Source organism: Carettochelys insculpta, chromosome 27 (genome assembly GCF_033958435.1).
Source record: "Carettochelys insculpta isolate YL-2023 chromosome 27, ASM3395843v1, whole genome shotgun sequence".
NCBI classification, from domain to species: Eukaryota; Metazoa; Chordata; order Testudines; family Carettochelyidae; genus Carettochelys; species Carettochelys insculpta.
This window is the reverse complement of record NC_134163.1, coordinates 8,965,176-8,991,728: the sequence shown is the minus strand read 5'-3', so window position 1 is coordinate 8,991,728 and position 26,553 is coordinate 8,965,176. Positions and strand designations below refer to the sequence as shown.

The 26,553-nt window shown below is 42.4% G+C and overlaps 1 protein-coding gene across 1 annotated transcript; it reads right to left on the bottom strand.

Annotated features, from left to right (window-relative positions):
* Nucleotides 1-450: 450 nt before the first annotated feature.
* CHAF1A (chromatin assembly factor 1 subunit A) lies at nucleotides 451-26,553 on the bottom strand. Its single transcript, XM_074978353.1, has 15 exons — nucleotides 26,452-26,553; nucleotides 25,163-25,213; nucleotides 24,121-24,941; nucleotides 20,066-20,122; nucleotides 17,435-17,676; nucleotides 16,812-16,872; nucleotides 14,780-14,848; nucleotides 13,026-13,252; nucleotides 12,115-12,283; nucleotides 11,808-11,888; nucleotides 11,507-11,599; nucleotides 9,135-9,390; nucleotides 7,549-8,036; nucleotides 2,548-2,638; nucleotides 451-919 (listed from the first exon to the last, which is right to left on the bottom strand). The coding sequence occupies exons 1-15, from the start codon at nucleotides 26,456-26,458 to the stop codon at nucleotides 816-818; spliced, it is 2,817 nt and encodes a 938-aa protein (XP_074834454.1). The 5' UTR covers nucleotides 26,459-26,553; the 3' UTR covers nucleotides 451-815.

Below are 26,553 nucleotides of genomic sequence, written 5' to 3'. Positions count from 1 at the left end.
AATTTCCTTTTAGCCAATGACCAATATTTAAGACTGGCAGAAATAAAGCAAAAAAGCTGTGGGTGCAGAGTTGCATTCTCTCATAGGCTCTGGAGATTGTCAAAGGATAAGTTTACCCACCTACTTACAGTATATTACTAGATTCTTTCAAATTGCAAACAAAAATCTGTATGTTAGACACTTCAGTCTTTCACCCAGATTCAGTCCCTTTGGACTGATATTAGTGCTTCTCAGCCTTTTATGTGCCAGGAACCAACTTGCTGCCTTTCCACACAGTTAGGGAGACTTCAGAGACCAGTTACCATCCACAGATCTGTTGAGAAGCATTGGCCTGTACCATCTCATGTACATTCTCTCCTAGCCCCTACAGAAAATTCATCCCTGGTAATGCCCCTATAGGGAGACAGACCAGAAACAGGACAAAGATACAGGTAGCAAATTCAAATATAATTGTACACATCACCATTTATGCCCCAAGAGCCATGCTGTACAGAATTATGAACAGAAGACTTGCCCATGGGTATTGCAGTAAGCTTACACTTTCAAGATCACACAGCTAACTTTGCTTAAAGAGCACAAGTTAGATGCATTTCATACAATATCAATTTCAATAATGCTTTATTAAAAAGACATATGCAATATTTGGCTAAAAACTAACCTAAAATTTTTCAAGCTTTCATCTGTTCTGCTTCAGACCAAAGTGCTGTCTTCTCTTTACAAGAAATACGGAATACTTTCAAGTATCTCGTAGAAAGATACACCAGTTTAAAAAAATCCTAAAAATTCTACAGACATATGTTAGTAGGTATTTAGTATCAAACAGCATTAGCTGGGCCAACTGCAATAGCTCTCCGCATGGGGACCATCTCCACTGCACCATGTGATTCTGAAGCAATTTCGGTAATTGCAGGTGTAGACTCTGAAATAGAAAAATATTTTTCATATTCACCAGAAATACGGTATAACCCAACAGCTGCAGTACATCCCTCCTCATTAAAAAGTGCAGCTAATGTTAGAGGCTCTGTCCAAGTCTTCAGGGTTATCTACTCACAAAGTATGTATTACTGTACTGGTACAATTGTCTGTGTGGACACTAAGTGGCTGATTTTGGATTGAGTTAACTCACATTAACTCAAAATACATTACATTAACTCAAAATAACTTGTTTATACAAAGGGGTCATCTGGTGAATTTTTTAAAATCACTGCCAGATCAGTGCAAGTTTGTGCAAAGACAAGTCCTTAGGTGAAAAACTGAACAAGAACAGCCCCATTTCTCAACATAAGAGGTTAGAGCCTTTAATTTGCTCTTTTTGGTGATTGAAAAAAAAATCTATGTACATATCAAACAATGCACACAATTTTAGCTTAAGATATCTGATGTTTAAAAATATTTATTAAAAAGGAGAAGAAAGGAAAGGATGGTACCATGACAGTTCCAGTTGGTACAGAGAAAAGAACAGAGATGGCTGAAAAGCTGGGGAATTTTACATCCTTCCTGCCTACAGAATATAGGCTCAAAGAACAATGTGCACACCATTATCTGCACCCGGCTCCGCAGGGGGAGTCTCATGAAGATCAGCTGCACTGCAGAATTTGTTAGGGGAACTGACAGCTCTGGACTACTGTATAAAGGGAGAGTTGTTTTGTTTCGTATTAAACTGACCAGCAGTGAAGTACTCAATAAGGTCAAGCATAGCACCTATAAGTGGTGTATTGTGAGGGATTCGTTAGGTCTTTTGAATGTTACTTCTTCCAAAGGAGGGGAGAACAATGTGGTTCAGTTACCAGCATATATAAAAAGAAAAAAAAAAAAAAAAATCAAATCAGTGGTAACTAATCTGACAGCTAAATGCAATTCTGACGCAATTTGCGTAAGGGCAGCGTGTCTTCAGACTTTTCTCCTATTACATCCCCACCCAACCCTGATTGTGTTTTGTGTGCACTCAGAGGTTACTTTCCCACAAGGAGGCTGGTTATAATCTTGATGTCCAACTAAAGCACCAAGCAGAGCAGGAAGAAGCAGCCCAGCTTAGAACTGACTGGAATGGAAGAAGATTTACAGTATTGTTGCAGCCATGTTCATCGCAGGATATTAGACAGGGGCAAACAAGGTAGTGAGGAAATCTCTTATTAGACCAACTTTGCTGAGAAAGTAGCTTTCAAGCTCCACAGAACTCTTCAGACAACAGCTCTATGTAGCTCAAAAGCATCTTTCATCAGTAACAGAGGTTAGTTCACTAGAAGATATTACCCTCACCCACCTTGTCTCTGAAATAGGAGGTATGACTAGAAGAGTGAGGCTGCCTAGTGGACAATGATGAGTCTGCTGGGCTAGGATGCATTAAATGGTGCAGGGAACAACTGAAGCATCAATAGTAGGTTTTATGCAGAATGAAGCAGCCCATGGTGGGAAATATTGGCAGAAAGAACCGAAGCAGTTTTAGTTCTGTGTCCTGTTTCTCTTCTGCTGAGTATAGAAAACGCTTTCACTGTGGCTCCTGGGAACAGATCTGTCAAAAGCCATTTGGCAGAGGTTCTCTCTCACCTTTCCCTGGTTTAACGTCGACAATTATGCAGTCATCTTCCTCTTCTTCTTCAGTGTCTGCCTGGAACCCATCCATTTCCATAGTTTCAGCCTTTAAACAAATAAAAAAGCTGCACCAGACATACCAGCAACTAAGTTTGCTTGTGATTCTAACATGCAAGATGATCAAAAACTCTTCAGCAAATTGGGCTTGAATTCCTTTGTGCTGACTCTCTCTCTACAGTAAAGATGTCATAGGATTTGTTCAGGATATCCTGAAAGCACAGTTAGGCATAGCTGTTCCCTGGGGACAAATCAACTGACTTCACACACAGACTGGACCTCTTGTCAAAAGTTAGTATGTATATTGCAAATATCAGATTTCCTGGTACACCAGCTGCTGTATCAAAAACTGCTTGCTAAAACATGTGGGCTATTAATTGCCTTTTGTGTAAGGTACTAGCTGATGTTTCAGCTTGGGTAAAAAACAGTGTTGTTAAGCTTTGTTCGGAAATGGAAATTTGTTTTAAGAGTAAAAATGGTTTTTAAAAAGTTTTCTTGCTTTCAATAGGGAATTACATGGAAAATTATATTCCTGCCAAAATTTTCCCTTCAGGATTATTTTTTCAGTGTTAAAAACACAAACTAATTTTCTCCTTTTTTTATGAAATGGAAATGGGAACAGCAGTGACCACTGCCATTTCAGCCAAGAGTGAAAGTGAGAGGAGCTGTGCTTACTGCACTGAGAGCTGCATCTATTTTTTTCTGGAATTAGGAAAATTTAGATTCCCAGCAATTTCCCCTCATTACAAATCAGATTAACTTTTAAGATAAAATGTATTTTCGTTTTAACATGTTTGATAATATCTTTCATATAGTTAAGATTCATTGAATTAAGATTCAGTTTACTATAAAAGCAGCCCTGGGACACCTTAAAGTAATATTTTGGAGCATAAGCTTTTGTGGGCAAAGACCTACAGATGGCATCTGACAAAGCAGGTCTTTGCCCACAAAAGCTTATGCTCCACAATATCTGTTACTCTATAAGGTGCCACAGGACTACTACTTGTTTTTGAAGATACAGGCGAACTCTGCTTCCCCTCTAATATTTGTTACTCTATGCACTGATTCTCAGGATTTATTTGGGCACAAGCTTTCATGGGTAAAACTTACATCATCGGATGCACTGTTTTTGCAGCTACAGACTAACAGGGCTACTCCCCCGAGACTTCAACAATTCGTTACTTTCTTTAGCTCTTCAGCTTAAAGAGCACCAGTATTTAGAAGACAGATCATAAAACATGGTAGCAGAAAGACGAGTAGGTAATAAGATGGAAAAGAAAACAGCTCATTGAAAGATAATTTTCACTAAGACCTGGATGCACAGATTCAAACAAACAATCTAATTTTGATTTTTCCTGACAAGCACCCATCCTATCTGAGGGGAGAAACAATAAGATAGCAGCCGCAAAAAGTGGACTTGAAGGCAATACAAATAATCTGAAGCTTCCTGCAGCTTGTTGTAAACTGCACTCTTCTCACCCCACAGAGTTCTACTTTACAAAGTTGCCTTTAACATCCAGACCTTTAAACTGTGTTTCAAATTAAATGTGTCTACCTCCTTGAAATTTAATGCTGCTTACCAGTAACCTCAGTCTCACCCTTCTCTCCTCCTCTTGCAGGAGAATCATGGTCCATAGATAACTGCTTGAACACTGTAAACCCTTGAGTTACATGCGGGCTGTGTTCCTTCAACCTCTGTTTAAACTCAGATTTTTGCACAAGTTGAGAGGAGCCAGAAACCAGGCTGCTGCTGTTGGTTCCCAGCTCCCTACCCCTTGTGGAAACTGAGAAGCTGACCAGCCATGAGCTGCCCCCTGGTTCCCACCTCCCCACCACTTCAGGAGCCAGGAAACTGACCAGCATGGGTGGGCTGGTCAGTTTCTCAGCTCCTGCAAGCCCAGGGGAGCCAGAACAAGGCTGCAGTCTGGTTCCTGTTTCCCTTTGACTTGCACAAAAATTTGTGTGGTGGTTGCAGGAACACTTCCAGACATTGGGTTTCCTGCGAGACACATGCATTACTGTACACCAAGCAGAGGTTTTAGGTTCTTCCTTATCAGTGTCTAGGCCAATCAAGAGCAAAATGGATCTCTGGGGCCAGGAACACCTAAAGTGCAAGCCTCAAATGATGAGCAGCTTCACTTACAGGACCAAGAAGAAAAGGCCCAATGTACTCAGAGTAAGACTGAGATAAAAAACAGAGAAAGGAGAGTCAGTCATGACTTCTCTCCCAGGCTTGCAGGTATTTAAAAAAAAAAAACAAAAAAAAAAACCGTGTGCAGTCAGTGGAGCAAAGTACTACCTCTGTTCCATTTTTTGGAGTTAGTAAACAAGCAGCTGATGGGATCGAGTTGGAAAAGAGCTTTAGTCCTGTTTTAACCACCCCAGACTCAGGAAAGACACTAGCATCCCAGATGCCAAAAGCAAGGAAGTTAGAACACTTGTAGCTTTAAACAAACACAACCTTTTCTAGCTTTTCACTGGACCTACAAGTCAACATCTCTTGAAATAACTTCAATAAAAAAGTACTCAGTGCTGGTGTATAGTAATAGAGTGGGAGCTGTACTAATCTATATACTATCAAAGCAAAAAAGCAGTCCAGTAGCACTTTGAAGACTAACAAAATAATTTGTTGGTGAGCTTTCGTGGGACAGACGCACTTCTTCAGACCGCAGCCATACCAGAACGGACTCAATATTTAAGGCATAGAGAACCAAAAACAGTAATCAAGGCTGACAAATCAGAAAAAAAATTATCAAAACAAAAAAGCAGACAAGTAGCACTTAATTTTTTTTCTGATTTGTCAGCCTTGATTACTGTTTTTGGTTCTCTATGCCTTAAATATTGAGTCCGTTCTGGTATGGCTGCGGTCTGAAGAAGTGCGTCTGTCCCACGAAAGCTCACCAACAAATTATTTTGTTAGTCTTCAAAGTGCTACTGGACTGCTTTTTTGCTTTGATAGTGTTGGTGTAGTTCTGTTGGTCCCAGGATGTTAGAGGGACAAGGTAGGTGAGGTATATATTTATTAAATCAACTTCTGTTGAGAGAGAGAGAGAGAGAGAGAAGCAGCTTTCAAGCTGTCAGATTTTCGTCAGGTCTGGCAAAACTTAAGCGTCAGCTAAATGCAGGCTGGAACAGATTGTTTAGCACAAGTAGTTAACATTTCGAGGAACCATTTGAAAAGAAAGTGGCCCATTACTACCCCTCCAATCAGAGCCAGGAAAGGAAGGATGTTGCTAGTGAGTTATAGATTGTTATAAGCAGCCATTAATCAGCACCTTTTCAGTTAGATTTTTAGTGTCTAGTGCAGTTAAGTGTCAAGGCATGTTGACTGAAGGTGTTGTACAGGTTTCCTTTAGGGACTGAGCAATCAGATATAGTAATTGCTCTGTGAAAAGTATTCACCCACAGGTGATAGGGTATTTGTCTTTATAATTTCTGAGAGTTTATTCAAGAGCGTAGCGACAGTCTAGTTTCACCCACAGAGCTGTTATTTCAGCATTTCATTACAGCAGATAAACTTGCCTATCATAACACATGGTGTACCTTAGACCCATGGACTCAGTGAAATTTAACAACCTAATAGCTAAAATTCTTATTAAAATCTGCACTTACACTAAGTAGAGAGAGCAGATGGAAAAAAATGTGGCCCAAAGCCAGAGCATAATTATAAATGCTCAGTTTTGCCTCATACTGTACTTGAGCTGTCTAAGCTTACTAAATCTCAGTTTCCTTGGTGAGAATACTTTGCTAATCTATAGCTCTGAGACTTTGTAAGGAGACAAGTTAAGGATGTAGTCCATAGGTATAGTAAGGTCTCAACATGTGAGGGTTCCATTCCACGCACCGTCACGTAACCCAGATTTTGCGTAAGTGGGGGTCCAACTTTTTCCCCCAGCAGAACACACATGTTCTGCAGCCGGGGAAGCAGCAGCAGAAAGGTAAGTCCTGGGATGGGGGGGCAGTTGGGGACAGTTAAGCCTGAGGTGGGTTGGGGCTGCAAGGGGGTGAGGAGTGGAGTTGAGCCAGAGCTGTGCGTGGGGAGTGGGGGTCTGAGCTGGAACCAGAGGTGGGCACAGGTGGTGAGCTGGCAGGGGGGGATTGAACTGGAGCTGCAGGGCTGTGTGTGCATGCACACGTATGTGAGAACCTAAGCCACATGCAGGCAATTTAAACTGGGGCAGGAGGATAGAACCAGGGCCACATGTGAGGGGTTTAAACTGGGGCAGGGGGTGAGCCGGAGCCACATGTGAGGGGTTAGGAGCCAGAGCCAGGAGCTGGGGGGGGAGCCAGCAGGGGGTTTGAACCAGGGCTCGGGAGGTTGAGCCTGAGGCAGGGGTCAGGGGTGGGAGGAGCTATGTGCAGGTAGTGAGCGGAGCTGGGGGAGTGCCCCCCAAGAAGTGGCCTTGTGGGGCAAGTTAAGCGCAACTGAAAATTGGGTTTACTATAGGAATCGGGGTCAGCCGCTGAAGAGCGGGCTAGTGTACTCTAATAAGCCGATGCTAGGCAGCAAGGAATATATCTGACAGTGACAGAATACACTACTAATTTTACTCAAACCACCACCACGCCCCCGCCCCCAGTATGAGCAAGGTTAACTAGGCATTCAAAACAATATGCATTCAGGGTTTGGAGGTGATTACCAACCAAAACAGGGGAAAGTGGATGGATAGAAAGCAAAGCTTTTAATATTTTAGTGAGGCTTTCTATTCTGCTTGAAAACTAGTACTCCAAAGATACCTCTGTCTATTCAAATTACTGTCTCATCTTCCCCTCTCTTGCCTTTTCCTCCCAATACACCACAAGAGATTATTGCTGTAAAATTTACACTAACATTCCCCACTGTAAAACCAACATTTTGCCCTCCATAGGGAGATCCATGCTTGCCTAGTTAGCTCATCAGTATTCTGCATTAATGGTTCTTATCCCCTTCTAAGTCAGAATTTTCTTAGAGTAACTCACCTGTTCTGTATCCCTAGGCTTTTTCATGAACTTGGTGATAGACATGCTTCCTGTTGACTTCCTCTTTGCTGAAACTGGAGTGGTTTGTGTCACCGTCACTCCTGGCGTAGTACTACTGTCCTCCTTGGCTGCAGAATGGACTGATGTGATGTAGTTCCACTGACACGGAACAGGAAGGTGCTCTTGATCAAAGCTTTTCAGCACCTCTGAGTGGACATACCAACACATCCTATATTCAGGTCTCTTCTCATACACAGAGTTCTCTGAAATAATTCGCTTTAGTCTAGCTTTTGAAGGAATAGCACAGTCCTCACTGACTGGAGTCTGTGGCTGGGAAGCGTTAGGACTTGTACGACTAACATCACTAGTATCTGGGGCTAGGGCTGTTTCACCAAACAGGCCTTGGCGGCAACACTCCTGGAATTCATGGATGATCACTTTACTTCCATTTACATTTCCATGCAGCAGCGGAAGTAGCTGTCCCAAGACTGGAGAGAGAAAAAGACAATGCATGTAGGTTTTTGAAAGCAAGCGGTTATATGTTTAGAACTCAAGGTGCATCACTGATTTGCTGGTATTAACTAAGCAGTTGTTACTGAAAGAAAACACACACACACACACACACACACACACAGGAGTTGTAGTCACTCAACACACAAGGCAAGAGCACTTTGCTTCAAGGAATTTTAGAATGCAAGTAATGCTCAACAACCCAGTATCTGCCATTTTACAAAGAGGAAGTCATACTGTTAAAAATCGGTGTTTATTGGGAACAGAACTCCATTCCCTGCTCTAGCCCTTCCCTCTAATTTCACAGCAACAGTTATGCCTGTTCACAGCATGAAGTCGATAAAATCGACAGAATCTCCATTCTCCTGAATAGTATATAGTGATAACACAACAAATTGTCTTATTTCCTAATCTATTTCACAGTAAGAGACTCCAGCATTTAAAAGCAAGCAACAGATTTCAGTTGGAACATATCGGTACCCAGCATGGAAAAAGTTCCCACAAAGTTCACCTGCAAATATTTCTGACTTCACATATCCAGTCTGTTTTGAGTCTTAATAGCTATGTCTACACAAGCCCCAAACTTCAAAAATGGCTATGTAAATGGCCATTTCAAAGTTTACTAATGAAGCGCTGAAATACATATTCAGCGCCACATTAGCATGTAGGAGGCCGCAGCGCTTCGAAGTTGACGCATCTCACCACTGCGTGGCTTGTCTCAACAGGGCTCCTTTTCAAAAGGACCCCGCCTGCTTCGAAGTCCCCTTATTCCCATCTGCTCATAGGAATAAGGGAACTTCGAAGCAGGCGGGGTCCTTTTGAAAAGGAGACCCGTCGGGACGAGCCGTGCAGCAGCGAGCCGCATCAATTTTGAAGCGCCACGGCCGCCCGCATGCTAATGAGGTGCTGAATATGTATTTCAGCGCTTCATTAGTAAACTTCGAAATGGCCATTTACATGGCCATTTCAAAGTTTGGGGCTAGTGTAAACATGGCCAATGACTGGTGTGAGGGGTTTCCTCACAGGTGGCATCTGACTTGGAGAAAGCACAACTGTTTGCCCCTTCCCAGGCTTACTTTGCTGGTCTTTTGTCCTTTTTTGGCTAGTTTTCTGCATCTGCTCTTCCTCTGCAACAGGTGAGTCCAGAATACAAACTGCAAACTGCTGAAGCACCTGTAGGTCTGCATCTGCACCACTGTTTTCATCTGTTTCCCAAATGCAGCCAATCTTCACAGCCTGAAGAACACGGAACCTCTTCCCCTTGGCTATCAGTTCATCCCATTCCTTTGCTTTCAGCTTCTGCCGAACTTTCTGATTCTCTGGATCGTGCTCCTGAAAAACCAAGAAAAAAAAAGTCTAACTCGTTAATTCCAGAGAAACTGAAATTCTCATTTTTGCTTTAGTGTACTCAGAGCTATGAGAAATCAAAAATACTGGATATCAGAAGTATGAGCAAATAGTTTGGAAAAGAAACCTACCAGAAAGTAGTAAATCCCATACAGTGCTGAGCAATAGTATTGTCACAGCCTTAAAAAGTGTCAGAAAAACCTTAATTCTCCATCTCCAATGTACAGGTGGTGAATCACTAATATTTAGCTTTGAGTTTGTTATCCATAAGTCTCATAGGCAGGAAATAGCCTTATTTACAGGTGGAAAACTGAAGCATGTAGGGAAGTGACCTAAATTAAAGTTATGCAATAGTCCAGGGGCATTGCTGAGAACAGAACTCTGGTTTCTTGAGTCTCCTATTCATGAGACACACTGGCTCAACAAAACAGCAGAAAGGTAGCACTTTAAAGACTAACAAAATGATTTATTCAGTGATAACATTTTGTTGGGTGTTTAAACTGCTACATTTCTGCTGTTTTGTTTTGTTTGAGTACAGACTAACACCTCTACCTCTCTGTTACTGTTGTCTCAAAAAGTTTGCAAAACAGCAACTCTAGAAGAGTTACACGAACTATCTGGCTAAGTTTTATAAACACTACCAGGGCTGTGGCCTGACCCGACACTCTCTTTCATCTTAACTCAAGAAATTCAGTCTGCTCTTGATGAATACCTCTTTAGAAGCTATTTAGAAATGAATCTTCCAAGCACTGGCTCAACCTGTTATAGAAGCTTTTACTTATTTTCCTGAGACCACCAAGCTGAAGTTGCCACTATAAGCTGCTTATTTCCCCTTTTAGCTGCTATACACCTAGAGGAGGGTTTTCACTCTGAGCCTCACATTCTATTTTAGTGGCCCATGCAGCAGGGCTGGGCAAAATACAGCCCACAGGCCAGATTCGGACCACCAAGCCACCTGCAGGAGCAGTAGGAGCCTGTCAGGTTCCCTGCCCATTCCACCGCTACACACCACCACAGTCAAATAGGCTGTCTGAACAGCTGTGAACCTGAGGGGAAGGGAGAGGATTTGCATGCTGCCCCATCCCCAGTTCAATCTTTGAAGACCAGGCAGAAAAGGAAGTACCTCTCGAAGCTGTTCACAGATGCACATGGCCATACAGGCAGGGAACCTGCTGGACTGCTGGCTGGGAGTTACCCAGGCAACTCAGCCCCTCTCCTCACCTTCAATCCTCTGCACCCCACCTGCACCCACACCTCCAAGACCCTGAACCCCAATTCCTTGCCCCAGGTCACAATCCCTTCCTTCACCCCAATCTCTTACCCCAGGCTCCCTTCTGCATCCACCCTCCATTTCAGACCCCATCCATTATCATGGAAAGGTGCAGACCTTTACCACTTTCCAAATTCTTGGAGCAGCCCCCTCAAAAATTACACATCCCTGCCATATAGCAAAGCCTGTCATCCTGTGGGTCTGGTGGAATTTCTAGTGTAGCTTCTCCACCCCAGGTATAAGGTTACAAATCAGCACTGACTTTCACTAGTGATATATAATTTTTTTTTCAAATGCTTCTCTAATCACCACTCACTATTCAAGTGTGCTATTACAGGACATGGGAGAAGTCTTCGTTACACACTATTAGTAGCTACTTCTAGCTTAATCTTCTACTCCACTCAAAGGAGAGCTTTCTTGGATTTTCATATAGCCAGATGACCTACTAAACTCAAAACAGCTGCAATCAGGGATACATGTAAATAAAACTGCTTCCATAAAATGGATGTTCTCCCCTGCTTGGATCAAAATTTTGCAGCATATACTCATTTGGAAGTCCAAAGACACAGATATGCCAACTGACTGGGGAGCGTGCTAGTATTAAGGCTGAAGCATACCATTTTATTTGTTGAACAGATAAGCAGACCAGTCCTATTCAGAGAACGCTGTGGCTCCTCTACCAAATAGCAAAAAAAATTTGCACCAAATGAGAACAGTGTCCAAGTCTTTACAAGTTTGAGCTGACACAGAAGCTCCTCCAGAAAAGTGTACAATTTATTGCACAGTACCATTTGGGAAACCAAGAAACCGAGGCCCACTCAATTCACTTACTTCTGTCACTCCTTCATCCTCAGATAGGTACCCATGGGGTACAAAAAAGCCATCATCATCATCTTCATCCTCTCCTCCCTCCTCTTCATCATCCTGAAGAGAAAGTTAACTTTACTGAAACCAGTACTTTGTAAGTAGCCTAACAAGAGTTTCAAAAGCAGCAAAAATCCAGACATGAACACGCAGAAGAGTGCAAGCAGCCTGGCTTAGAGACTAACAAATCCCTCTGGCCACTAAGACAGTTAAGTTTCTTTTGAATTGTCTCCACAACTTCTGTCTAGCTAGCACAAGAAATTCTCACCCCTTCACTGTGAGAGAGACTCTCCCCTGGTTCTTCCTCTTCCCACTCTTCATCACTGTCTATCTCGTAGTCCAGCAGTTTCTGTAATGAGAAGTGTCCACATGCCAGCACTCACTCAGTGAGCTCAGAGAGCAATGCAGGAGTTCATGCAACAATTCAAATAGCAGCAAAAGGGAATAAATGACAATTGGTCTGTGAAATGCAAACAGAAGAATGAATGGTATCTGGACAAAGATCTGCTAACAGCATTGAAAGAAAGAACATCAGTAAGGTGCGGGTAAGATCATAGTGACTGTGAAATGCTCACATCATCCTTGGACCAGGGATTCCTGGGATGAATGACAGTGGTTTTCTTATTCCATGTGCCCCAGTATGCAGGTCGGTGATTCTCAGAAAACTGTAGGAGTTTCATCCTGCCAAATTTCTTCCTTTCAGGAACACTGTTTACTTTGCAGCTATTCACTATCACCACACCGCTGTTGAAACAAACACACAGCCCATAGCAGCTATTATTCCCACTGCTGCGCCGATAGAACCTATGGACATCACTTAAAGGCCTGAGAGATTGCCTTCAGTTCAGCCATCTCAGACAATTCTAGAGCATTCATATTTACACATCACCATCTGCTTTCCAAGGACAAAGCAACTATCCAGGACAGGTCCTTCCCTAAAAACTGCAATTAGCACCTCTGTTTTGTCAGACAGCTATTTTATTTTTAAAAGCCATATTTAGGTTATGTCTACACTGCAAACCTGATAACTGAGTAGCTGTGCTGTTGTAGCCCTGTGTACTGCATAACTTCTTCATTGTTGGAAGACCACTTCTAAGGAGGGGTGGTACCTTCACTCTCCACACTGGCACTCTTTAATTGTTTAAAAGCTTCTGTTGTTTGGAGGGTGTTTTTTCACACCCCTCAATGACAAAAGCTTTGAGCACATGCCTGTGTAAACAAAAAGTTAGATGAAGCAAACAGATAAGTCCCCCTCTGCACTGGACACTGCTGAAGTGCAAGATTCCCAGAAGAGGATTTGTGACCTTGTGTATGAAATGAAGGAAATCTGCATCACAATTCATTGCTTCCCATCATATGAGATTCATCACTAGACTAAAAGGAAAACCCCATATTTTTGTGATCACTGCAGTTGGCGCAAACCACTTTCCAACACTGGTTTTACAACTGGAATGTAAATGAACAGCAACCCAAGTCCCAGACTAACCTGTTGACTATGTCAGCGCTGTGGTCACAGACAATCGTAGGCCCAGATTTAAGTGGCTTGCAGCATTTTAGTTCTTTCAAAAAAGAGACTTCGCTATCCTGTGCTTGTATGAGTTGATCTAGCTGATCTGAGAGGTCCTGATCAAAAGCAACACGACAGAGTGGGGCCAGGACCATGTTCTCTTTAATTTCAAAGGGAGCAAATTTCCCACAGGAGCCAGCAAGGGTCTGAAATTAAAAGTTAGAATTAAAAATGTTATACTCTGAATCCATTGCCTGCCCATCTGAGTTAAATCTAAAGTCCTGATATTTCAAGAGATACTAGGCATATTACATACTTCCTATTTGTGAGTTCAGCAGATCTCCTTAAGAGGAATTAAAGTCTTGTAGCCATTCCTGGAACAGTTATTAAATTGAGAGTCACAGATTTCAGTACAGCTGGCAAGAAGTATAACCTCTGCTAGAAGATTACAATTCTGTCCCACACAGCATCAGCCACAAATTTCTCAGGAGTCTAGCCACAGAGACACTATCAAAACAAAGAGCAGTCAAGTAGCACTTTAAAGACGAGCAAAATGGTTTCTTAGGTGAACTTTCCTGGGACAGACCCACTTCTTCAGACCATAGCCAGACCAGAGCAGACTCAACATTTAAGGCACAGAGAACCAAAACCAGTAAGCAAGGAGGACAAATCAGAAAGAGATAATTAAGGCGAGCAAATCAGAGAGTGGGGGGCGGGGGGGAAGGTCAAGAATTAGATTGAGCCAAGTATGCAGACAAGCCCCTATAGCGATTCAGAAAGTTCCCATCACGATTTAGACCATGCGTTAATGTGCCAAATTTGAATATAAAAGGCAGCTGGGCTGCTTCCCTTTCCAGAACAGTGCGATAATTCTTCAGTATCACGCATACTTTTAGGTCATTGACAGAATGCCCCATTCCATTAAAATGTTGACTAACTGGTTTGTGGATCTGGAGTGTTTTGATGTCTGTTTTGTGCCAATGGGCACAATTCTTGATCTTCCCCCCGCCACCCCCTGATTTGCTCATCTTGATTATCTTTTTCTGATTTGTCCTCCTTGCTTACTGTTTTTTGTTCTCTGTGTCTTAAATACTTAGTCTGTTCTGGTCTGGCTATGGTCTGAAGAAGTGCGTCTGTCCCACGAAAGCTCACCTACTAAACTATTTTGCTAGTCTTTAAAGTGCTACTTGACTGCTTTTTGTTTTGATAGTGTATAGACTAGCACGGCTTACTCTCTGTTACTATTCAACATGCATGATTTAAATCACGATGGGAACTTTGAGTCACTACAGGGGCTCGTCTGCATACTTGGCTCAATCTAATTCTTGACCTTCCCCCCCACCCCTCCACTCTCTGATTTGCTCAGCTTGATTATCTTTTTCTCATTTGTCCTCCTTGCTTACAGTTTTTGGTTCTCTGTGCCTTAAATATTGAGTCTGTTCTGGTCTGAAGAAGTGGGTCTGTCCCATGAAAGCTCGCCTAATCAACTATTTTGCTAGTCTTTAAAGTGCTACTTGACTGTTTTTGTTTTGATAGTGTATAGACTAGTACGGCTTCCTCTGTTACTATTCAGAGACACTGTCAGCCAGTGCTTTCTAAAACAAATTAGAAATAAGTCCTCAAGTTTGTTTCCTTGAAAAAGAAACAGTGAGGATGCCTGTTAAGTAAACCTGTGTGCTGGTTGAGATGATCATCAAGGAAGTAGACAAGTACAGTAATTAACAACCACCTACCTTGGGGGTTTGCGGAGTCTTTGGTTTCTGAAAGAACCTGGTGATTTCTGCCTTCTGTGCATTAATGCGCTGGAATTAGAGAGTGAAATACATGTTATCACCTTAAATGAACATTCATATGGTAAAGTTTTTAAGAAGGCTTGTTCTTTAGCTCTTTAAAGTTCAAGATGCAGTATGGAGTAAGGGGTTTAGTCTTTTTGCTCAGCTCCCATAACATAGCAATACCAGTCAGTACTAATGAACACCCTAGGGTATACAAAAATAAAGTTTTAAAGATCAAAAATACTAAATTTCAGTTAAAATAAGTTACCATTAGACCATCACAAGCATGCTACATTCACACTTAGTATCACAGAAATGAATTACTCTAATTTGTACAGCCCAACTACTAGCTCTTGCTTCTTGAAAGTTCTGTGCTTCCAATTTCTGTCTCTCAACAAACTAAAATATAACAGGTAAAAAGACTGATGCATGCTAGATAGGTTTGTTTTTGTCCTATGCTTATGTGGCTGTAGACCTTTGCCAAGCACAACAGAGGAGTTACTTAAGACACTATCTTAAAAACAGAGAGACAATATATAGAAAAAGATGGAAGCAACAATGGAGTAGACTGGAAAAAAAAAAAAAATGACATTCAGCGCACAGCTTTCTATAGTCACTCACACTTTTGCCCCAGAAAAAGACATCATGGCTTCTTGACAAAAGACCCTATATCTGGGAATATTTTGAAGAAATTTGTTCCTGGGGTAAAAAAGGAAAAGATGTTAAGTATAAGCAGTGCAAAAAGATGATGCAGGACCTAGTTGCAAAGATGAAAGAACGAAAACTGCTTATTGGGAGAAGAAGATTTGGATAAAGATGTAGATATGGCTGAGAGGATCAACTGGTTACTAGCTCAAATAATTCACTTTGCAATGCATCAATTTTCCCAGATTCTCTGTGCTTTTTAGTAAAGGGGGGACTTTCCCAAGCTGTTTTCTGTGTTGGGTGGTGTTAGGAAAAAAAGGCTTAGTTTAGCTAATTTTTATGGGTTGTCTAATTAACTAGGTTTAGAATCAAATATATTAACACAGAAAAACGCAGAAAGAAAAATCTAAAGTTGCCATCTGTCACTGAGTGTAATCATACATAATACATGCCCCTTAACTTTGGAACATTATGATCACAGATCATAAAGGATGATGCCGTAAATTATTCCCTATTTTACTTCAGCATAAACCAGCTCTTCCAAGGGAAGCCCGTTCTATACTTGTTTTCTCAAAAAATCAGAAGTGCCAGTGAGTTCAACAGGACTTACTCTAAAATTAAATGCACTCTAAGCACAGTCTAGTGTTTTTTGGTAATTTGATTTAAATTGAGATTTAAAACCCCCTTAATTTATATCCATCCACCCTGACTACTTCCTTATCCAGTTCTAAGCTTAAACACAAAACACAATAGAACAAATATACACGCTAAGGAGGTTTGTTGTTCTGGTAAGGGGTTGCTCCAGCTCTGTTTTCTCCTGCTTTCAATTCATCACTCGAGCGCCTGTGTTAGACTGAGTGGGAAGTATAATTGGTGGAGGGCTTACACTGTTATCCTGCTCAGAAGATGGGTTATGACAACTTTGGATGGCATCTGTGTCAAAAGCTCATCAGAATATCCTCCCTGAGGAAGTACTTAAGCTACCTGAATGACTTTTAGAAATATTTCCATTTTGCCAAGTCCGAACAAAGGCCACCGGTACGCCTGGGACGGATGGATAGTCCGCCAAGGCATCACTGGTGGACTAGTGCAATCAGACCAGATTGAATACATAGCACCTTGAATAAGAACACAAGTTTAAATGTGATGCAATGGAGAAGGGAGAGCAAGGGGAGAGATTCAAAATCCATAGAATATTAAAAGCCATGTTCTGGATGATCTAGCAAGGGGTAATTGTGGATATCGGACCAAGAACCCGGAACGATCTCCAATTCTCATAGAAGAGCCTAGTCAAAAGGCAAATGTCACAGGGACAGCTAGACTCCAAAAAGAAAGAAGTTTTTACCTTCTCCTCCTCTTTTAAACGTTTCTCCTCCTCCTTTTTCCTTTTCTCTTCAAGTTTTGCTCTTTAAAATATAAAAATTCAAGAAGTTACCACACAAGTCATTAAGGTGACAGTATTTATCATCTACATTGTGGCAGAGCCTAGGACATTTGTACAAATGGAGCAAAATGGCACTCCATTTGATTAAAACCAGAAAAAAATATGGAACAAGAGGTTGTTCATGTCTTCTGCACTGGACACGTCTACATTACTAGTTATCTATTTTCAATTCCTCCAACACTCACAAGAGGGATGTGTGGTTGTAACAAACAGCTTTTTAAAAAAGAAAAAAAAATCAAAAGAGAAGGCAAGGCCACAGTGAGTGCAGAAGCTCTCCAGCCAGAATATGAAGAAAAATCTCAGCTCAGACAAAACCTCTTTTCAGCCATTTCAGAGCAGGAGCTTAATTTATCATCTGCACTCAATGAAAATTAAGACTAAGGACAGATCCACATAGTTGAAAGTGGCATTAAAACTATTTAGAAAACAATTACACACCCTCTATCTGAACACCGTTATACTGGTATAAAATTGTTTTTATTGGCATAACTTATCTCTATAAGCTTCACATACAAATCACTTACTCTAATGCTTCCTGTCTCTCCTTCCGTTTTTCTTCCTTCACTCTTAACTTCTCAGCTTTTTCCTTCTCATCTTTTTCCTTTTTCTCTCTCCTTTCTTTCTCTTTAAGTTCTTTCTCTTCCTCTTTCTTCTTCTTTGCCTCTTCCTTAGCCCGCTCTTTTGCAGCTTTTGCCTCTTCTTTCAGCCTCTCTTTTTCCTCCTTTTCTGCTTGCAACTTCTGCAGCTTATCTGCACGTTCTTGATCCTAGTTGCCAAACAGTTCAGTAAATGTCCTTGTCACACATTGTGTGTGTTTATGTATCAAAATAGGCTGACTTTACATATACTTGTATTTCCATGAAAAGACCACAGAATACAGTAGACTTGAATTATGTGAGGGTCGTGTGCCTGCACATATGCTCCTTGTATCGCTCAACTTTGTACAAGTTGGAGAGAAGGAGCCAGCAACCAGGTGGCAGCCTGGCTCCCCTGGGCTTGCAGGAGCCAGTGGGGGAGCCAGGGAGAAGCCATGCTGCACCAGTTGTCTGCCAGCCTGCCTCCCACCGTTGGGGGCATGCAGGGTTGGAGCAGCGAGCTGCTCCTTTCAATTTGCACCTAACTGGCATTAATGTGCATTAAGCGCAAACCAAAATTCTTGCTTATCAGGGTTTACTGTATTAGAACTGGAAGAAACCTCTAGAAGTCATCAAGTCCTGTCCCCTGCTCTCATGGCAGGACTAGGTACTATCCCCTGACATATGTTTATCCAACCTGCTCTTAAACGTATCGAATAATGGAGATTCCACTGCCTCCCTAGGCAATTTATTCAGTGTTTAGCCACCCTGACAGGAAGTTTTTCCTGATTTACAACCTAAGCCTCCCTTGCTGTACTTTAAGCCCATTGCTTCTTGTCCTATCAGATGTCAAGGAGAACAATTTTTCTCCCACCTCCTTCTAACACCTTTTAGGTACTTGAAAGCTGTTTCATCCCCTCTCAATCTTCTCTTTCCCAAACTAAACAAGTCCAGTTCTTTCAATCTTCCCTCAGATTTTTTTTTCCAAGTTCTCCAGTCATTTTAGTTACTCTTTTCTGAACCCTCTTCAATTTCTCCATTTATTTATTGAAATGTGATCTCTCGAACTGGACACAATACTCCAACTGAGGCCTAGTAACTACAGAGTAGAGCAGAAGAATTGCTTCTCTTGACTTGTTCGCAAAACTCCTATTCATGCACCCCAGAATCACGTTTGCTTTTTTGCAACAGTTTCAAGCTGCTGATTCATGGTTCGTGGTTCACTATAGCCCTAGATTTTTCCTGCAGTACTCCTTCCTGGACAGTCACTTCCCATTTTGTATACCTGAAACTGATTGTTCCTTCCTAAGTGGAGTACTTTGCATTTCCATTCAGCCCCCTCAAAGTAGGAGTATGTATATGAAACATCTAAACTACAAAAGTTAATTTACCTTACAAGAAATGCATCAGGCAGTGATTAGCCCTTGTAACCAAGTTACTGAGAGAACGTAGTAGGTGCTTGTAAATCATGCTTGCTTTAGTAGCATCTGACAAAATGCCAGTCTAGGTGTTCAATCATGCAACAAAGTAAGCCTCTCTTGCAGACTATGTATAAAATTCTATTTAGTCAAAGGCTTTTATACTAGCAACACATTACAGGAAAGAGCGGTAGAGAAGCAAGCTGGGGAATTAGAAGATAGTACCAAACCACTACAAGGGAGTGGCTGACCACCAGCTTTCTAATGGATACAGGATGCAGCTTACAAATGCTGTCTGGAGCAGCACGTGGCAGCTCATCCAGCAAGTAACATAGGTAAGCAGAGCACTGCTAGATTTCTTGACACCATAACTGTAGCGGTCAAGAAAAGGAGGAAAGTTGAAGGGGGGGGGCCCGTCCTAGAGCAAAGTTTTTTCAGGATTCCAGCCCTGTTTGGCAGAATGCAAGGCAAGAGCATATCTAGACAGGTAGTGAAAAAGTTTGAGACAATACATAATCCTAAGAATTTCTGAAGTCAGCAAGAAACACGCCTATGTTATTACTTATCATGCCTAATCTCAGAGGCTGTCTGATGGACACTAGCAGATACACACATCTGTCTTGGGTTAATGCGACTGCTACCCCTGACAGGAGTGGAGAAATTGCCTGACAAGAGAGGTTTCCCCAGTCTTGTCAGTGGCAGCAGCCAAGAATCAGGTTCTCAGCTGCCAGGGACAGGAGAAGGGAAACTGACAAGGGCACTAGCCCCAGTCAGTACTAGCCCCAGTCAGTTTCCCAACTCTGCAAGCTAGTCAGGCTGCCACCTGCTCCTGGCTCCCCTCTACTAGTTGAAGCTGATGCCCTCCTCAGTTTCCTGGCTCCCCCAACTTGCACATTAAATTTGACTTATGCAACTCTCTCATAAGGCAGGATCTACTGTAGAAGAAATAAGCAGAGCTTCTACTCATGCATTAAGCAACTTCTGGACAAGCCAAGAACTTTTAAACTGCATGCATAAAGATTCCACATTCCTCAGTTAGAAGAGCTGGAGAAGCAGGAAGATAAGTGCTAAATTAGACCAAAAGGAAATGCAAAAGGCTTTGCTTACTATTTAATGCAAAAGCACAGCAGGTAAACTTTCTATGTCAGTGAAAATGCCTTACTCTTTGCAATCTCAGCTTCTCCTTCTCTGCCGAGCCTCTGAAGCATTTCTGGTACGCCTGAAATTTAGAAAGCACACGTTCATAGATGCATATTCTCCACATAATTCTCTCAGTTCCACACTTACTAAAACACACCTTTTTCCAGAAAGCCTGATGTAATTTCAGACATCCAACAGTAGGTTGGTTAGGTTAAATGCGCCTCCAGATTAGGAAACAGAATTCAACTCTTCATTCCTACCCAACCTGACTGATTTACCAAGCATGTATTTCTGAGAATTTATTGCAAACTGAAGCTTATATTATGCTGCTGCAAACTTTAGTACATTCTTCTCTAACTTACTAGCACCACAGCATACAGGCAAACCCCAGTTATCTGACCCCCGATTAACCAACCTTCCAGTTATCAAACATTCTGTTTCATCCCACACCACCTCAGGTGGTGTTGGATAAAATGGGAGTTGGACAGTCTCCCCCAGCATATGGGAGCTGGCAGCCCCACAGGGGTCAGCAGCGGATCCCTGCCCGAGCTGGGGGTGGCTGCCCATTCAGGGAGCTGGCCAAGGTAGATGGCACCAGGGCAGCCAGCAGTCCACTGGGGCTCCATACCCTAGAGCTGGGGGCAGATGTCCACCTAGGAAGCCAGCTAGAGGGCTGGTGGCAGCTCCACACCCCAGGCCCAGTGGTAACATCATGCTCAGGAGCTGGCAGCAGCTGAGCGCCAGGGAGCTAGCCTGGGGCAGCCAAGCTCTGCACCCAGGGACTAACAGGGGCCACCCACCTGTGCTCTTTTTCCCAGGGCTAAGAGTGGCTCTGGCCTGGGACCAACCAGGTCTCAGCTTCCCAGGACTGGCGGGGGCTACCCACCCCACTCCCACTTATCCAATATTTTTCGGTATCCAACCAGTCAGTCAGTCCTGATTATGTCAGATAACTAGCATATTACTGTATTTAGAAAACAAGATGTTTATTTTTGTACATATACAAAAGCAGAAGTTAAACACAAAGCCACTATAAATCATTGAAACATAAAGGGAAGGAACCAAGGCTATAGCAAAGTTAGAGCCTACTAACTGCAAATATTTTTGCTGACTTACATCAATTTTTGTCCTGATAGTGGAGAGTCATTACCCAAATAAAAGCAGTGTCACTAACAACCACGAGACAAGAAATTGTCAGAGAAAGAAGGCCCCTATTGCTCCACCTTCCATCAAACCCTACATCCATGCTTGGTTTAGACACAAATTTCTGCATAGGAAGCTGGGGAATTCATATAATGATTAAATGGACTATTAAGTTTGACTGTAGCATTGTGTGTCATTTAGTTAGCTTTGCTAAATCCTTCTTCTCACCTTTTCTAGACCCCTCAATACAGATCAGGTGAGCCAACATTTTACTCATCTGAGATCACTCAATACCCGGTTTCCTGTTCTCAAAGGTGTATGCTTCTGCAGTGTAACCAAACAAACAATGATCTTGCCTTGTATAAGAATTGAGTCCTTGCCACAAGGTCCTTTAGGTAAACAGATTTTTTTTCCCCAATTTAACTATGGAAAAGAAGCTAGGACACAGATGCTGCCATATGTGCTCTTTTCCCCATTTTTGGCATAAACTCCATTAATTTCAAATACCAAGGATACAATATTATACCTTAGCTTGAGGTGTGCGGAATGCAGATGACTGCCCCTGCACCAAATCCTTTATATCATTACATTGACATAGTTTTGTGACAGGATTTCCAAGTGGACCTTCAGTATAAAAACCATTGATTTACCATCATATTAGGTGTAAATATGAGCATATTTACCCTATGATGCTATATACTGGAAGTACTTTGTGTTTGTTAGTGCTATGGCAACAGACAAGCTTGTAGTAGACTGACAATATTTGTCTATTCTGGTATCAAGTTTAGTTATAACTAGGCTTGAAAGAATTAATTTTTTCTTGGCAAGTGTCAATTTCACTTTATACAAAATATTTCCATTTACAGGTGGCAAAAAAATACTGCTTGAAAACTAAAAAGATCCCAATTTCTTAATCAAGGCATAATTGAGATTCAAATACCAGAGAAAAATTAGTAAATAAAGAGATTCCAGGGTCAATTCAAAAGCATCCGAGTCCAAATTTTGCCCGTGTCAACCCATAGAATATTTCTGAAATTTAAGTACATTTACACATTTTTACATGTTGCCAGTTTGTTTTACTTGTTAAAGTTAAGGATCAAGAAGTCTGTCATTAAAGGCAGATCCTCCCATAATTTCCACAACTGTGAAAATAAAAGCTAAAATGGCTTAAGACAAACCAATATTATCCATCAAAATTATAAACATTTAATTCCATCCAGACTACTTGTAACTTAACTCCATAACTGTTCTTTTCTTGCTAAAAAACACAAGCCACAAATGTAACAAATTAGAAGTGGTAGAGATGTAACATAATGAAGGCCAAACTCCAGCCAAGGCATAATAGTACTCCACAATACACTTCAGTCTTTTTTCCAGTAATTGAGCTTCCATTATTTCCCTTGGGAAACTATTCCACAGTTTAATTGATAAGCAAGCATCTGATAATAGGTTAGGTTACAATTAAAGGGATCATATCTCTCCTTTATGTCTCCCCTAAATAATTGTCTCCATTCTCAGTGTTTACACCTTTCAGTTGCCCAAGCATGTCTTTCCCCTCCCCTCTTCTACTCCCTTCATTTAGGGAAACTACACATTTTACTCTCAATCTTTCTTCATAGAGCAGTATCCACACCCTAGCCATGAAATTCTTTGAGGGAAAAAATGAGTGCTGAAAGAATGAAGCTAGCTAAAACTAAACAAGTACACAGACCACACAATCAGACTTTTGCACTGAACGAGTTGCAGAACCCAAAGCATATAGTTACAAGGTCTTCTCAGCAATAATAAGCATCAGGCCTTTGTGTTCCATGCAAGAAAACCTCCCACTTTAGATCTCAGTTGATAGATTCCAGAAAAGCCTATTCACTTCAACTCTGTTCAAGCCATTTGATTAATTGTTTCAGCACAATTCTCACAGATTGCAGTTTCAAAAACTCAAGTTTCCCTCACTGCAGTGCCAAAAACCACGGTGCCGTTAAGGTTCTAACAATTACTAGAACAGAAGCCTTAGTTGAAACTAATTCAGTAGTGAATAAAATTAAACACATGCAAAGCTTAATCAGATGTGTATTTATTGCACCTTAAGGCTGCTGGTCAGTTAGCACCATGTGCCTGAAACAGTTTTCTACTAATTTTTTTTTTTTTTGGGGGTGGGGGGGGGGAGATCAAGATCAAGTAATGGATAACTGCACATAATCAGATGGTGTATACTTTAACAAGATGGCTGACAGCACAAGATTTGCACACTGGTTTTAACAGATGAAGAAAAGCCTTTTGAGTTTTCCTCTTCCCACTCCTGCCTAGCCCAGGAGTTTGTAGTTATATTGTTCAAAATAAGGCTTGCAGTCTGAGCAATTTTTTTAATCACTCAAGCAATTGTATGTAAGTTTTAAAGCAGTATTTGCATGCTTGAGCAGCTTCTTCCACAGCCTGAAAACTCAATCCTGCATACACAGGAAGGCTTGTAATTCTAACCACTTCATAAAAAGGTAAAGATTTTCAGTGTCCCACAAAAACAATTATCTTTCATCACTGCTGTTTACCCACATATCACCCAGATGTAAAGTCACAAGGTCTGCTTCATGACCAAAATATGAAATACCTGTGATAACATTAACATATAGTTTGAGATGCACTCATGAAGTACTTTATCTTAACTAGTCACTTTAAAAATAGTTAAGAATCCAGCTCTACCTTAAAGAGCAACATTTGAGAATCTCAGTCACCATAAAAAGAGTGATGAGCTTTTTGCAAAAGTATATTAACACCACTTTTCAGAAATTTTTTCCATGACCTTTAACAACCGCTGAAGGCCAAACAAACATTCAAAAATCTTAAGATAGGGCTTTTTATTTGTTTTTTGGTGGGAGACTACACTAGCTACATGGAAAAGAGAAAATATTTAAAAGCAAAAGCAAAAACAAAAAAACCAACCTTCCGGACAGGTATTGAAGCAGCTAATGGACTAGTATCGCTCCTGTTCCCTGGGACAGGCTGTACCTCAGGTGAGCTGACAGAAGAAGGGGAACTTAATGAGGAAAGAGTAAGTATAGAGTCTCCTTCAGGAGAAGATTCCATTGTCTCACTTTCTGAGGTCATACTTCCTTCCAGAGACACAGCCTGGGGAGATCTTGCAGTCATAATATCCTCCAGAACCACCACAGGCATCTTCCCCTCAAATATGACATCCTTCAGTTCACTCTGATTAGCCCTCTTATTCTCCCACTGTGTATTTAACAACAGAGAACAGGATTTGGTTACATCTATTGAGTAATCATCCTTTTTTGTAGTAGCTTTGAAGGGTGGACTGGTATCCACTGAAACATCCATTTGGACATTCTGAATGGGATTAAATGGACTCAACTGGCTTACATCTTCTTTTATACCATTAGTTGTCTCTACTGATGACGGTGTTTTTGAATTTAATTTATGGTGGTCTAGGCCATCAGTTAATGTGTGGTTAGAGTCCTCTGTCAAGTCAAACAGGAGTAAAGTTTCTCTGAGGTTATTTCTTATGTTTTTTTGTAGAAAATTATCTAAAGGACCCTTTCCATTAACAAGCTTGGAAGTGAACTGCATTTCAGAATCCAAGCGGCAGTCATTCTCCATGTTGTCCAAGGATCCGTGTGATGTATCAAGATTGGAATCTTTATTTTGACCAAGAACATCTTGTGAGCTCTTTACTCTCTTGACTTCCATGCCTGTGTCACATTTCTCCTTTGGTACAGAAATCAAACGCTTGAAAGGCAACCGTGCTGAAATGGTAAGATTTAATTACTTTAGTGAAGTCATACAACTCAGCAGGGGAGAAACTACACATTAAGAGTTTTCTTAAAAGTTCAAGAAATCCTTTATTGACTCAGAACAGACTAAGTTACTACATATACTGAACACAATTGTTTGATTCAGTAACTTTATGCAACACCCAAAATATATTTTAGAAAGCAAACTGAGACAAGGACTTCCTGAAAGTTACCTTGTATGAGTTTCCTTGTGGGAATAACAGGTTTATCTCTGCACTCCATGGCTGTAAACAGAAAACAGTCACATTTTAGCTCACATTTCTTACAGAGTCAGGAAATATTAAACTGGTATCATCACCCTGTCATCAGCTACTTCATAAGAACGGCCATACTGGGTCAGACCAAAGGTCCATCTAAGCCCAGTATTCTGTCTGCTGACAGTAGCCAATGCCAGGTGCCCCAGAGGTGAACCAGAGACAATGATCAAGTGATTTGTCTCCTGCTATCTATATCCCACCTTTGACAAAAACCTAAGCACCATACCTTAGCCCTTGCCAATAGCCATCTATGGACCTAAAGGCCAAATATTTATCGAGCTCTTTTTTAAACTCTGTTAGAGTCCTGGCCTTCACAGCGTCCTCTGGTAAGGAGTTCCACAGGTTGACTGTGCGCTGTGTGAAGAAAAACTCTCTTTTATTAAAATAAAAAGCAGTCAAGTAGCACTTTAAAGACTAGCAAAACAGTTTATTAGCTGAGCTTTCGTGGGACAGACCCACTGATTAGTTTTCATTGTTCTGCTGGGCAAGGAGCGGCCTGACCCAGTAGGAGCCCAGAGAATGTTCTGCTGGACAGAGTAAGATCTCCCTGCTGTAACCACAAAGGGCAAAAGGCCCCCAGACCGGAATAAAAAGGAGGACGATCGAGGAGCAGCACAGGTTTCACAGTGCCAGGGCTCGCCAGCTATTCGACAGCTGGAAATTCGACCTTCTCAGTCTGGGGGACAAGCGGGAAAGAAGGTGCAGGTGGCCTACGGATCAGCACGACTCCAGCGAAACCGCACACGAGGTGGAGGGGAGGCGACACGTGATCGGGGGACAGCCCCCTCCGACTGGAGCCCCCGCGCCCCACGCAGGGGTCCGTCGGAGACCCCCAGGGGCCCGCCCGCAGGGCCCATCTGTGGCACGTCCCCGCGGTTCGCTCGGCGGACCGACCCCCTCCAGCGAGGCTGCCCCACGGGGGGGGGGGAGGAGGTCGTGCCCCTTCCCCCCGGGCGGGGGGGGGGGGGCAGTGCCCCGCCCCGCGCCTCTTCCCCACTCCCGCCCGGCGCCGGCAGGGCAGCTGGGGGGCCATCCCCGGGGACGCTGGGCACCGCCTCCTTCCCTGCGCCCCGCCGGCAGCCGGGGACGCCCCCCGGGAGGCTGAGGCGGCCCCCAGACAGAGGGGACGGAAACCCCGGGGCTGTGCTTCCCCCCACAGGGGCAGCCCTGTCCCCTCCGCCCCGGGCTCCTTCCCCGGCCCGTACCTGCCATGGCCTGGCCCCCGAGCGCGGCCCTGACGCCTGACGCCTCCCGTCCCCCGGCTCCCGGCGGCCGCACGGAGCGGGACGCGCCAGCTTCTCCCGCTC

Coding starts and splice junctions, on each gene's coding strand:
- CHAF1A (XM_074978353.1), bottom strand. Junction 16,873..17,434: donor GAGAGACAGGAAGCATTAGA/GTAAGTGATTTG, acceptor TATATTTTAAAG/AGCAAAACTTGAAGAGAAAA. Junction 14,849..16,811: donor GTTTAAAAGAGGAGGAGAAG/GTAAAAACTTCT, acceptor CTCTAATTCCAG/CGCATTAATGCACAGAAGGC.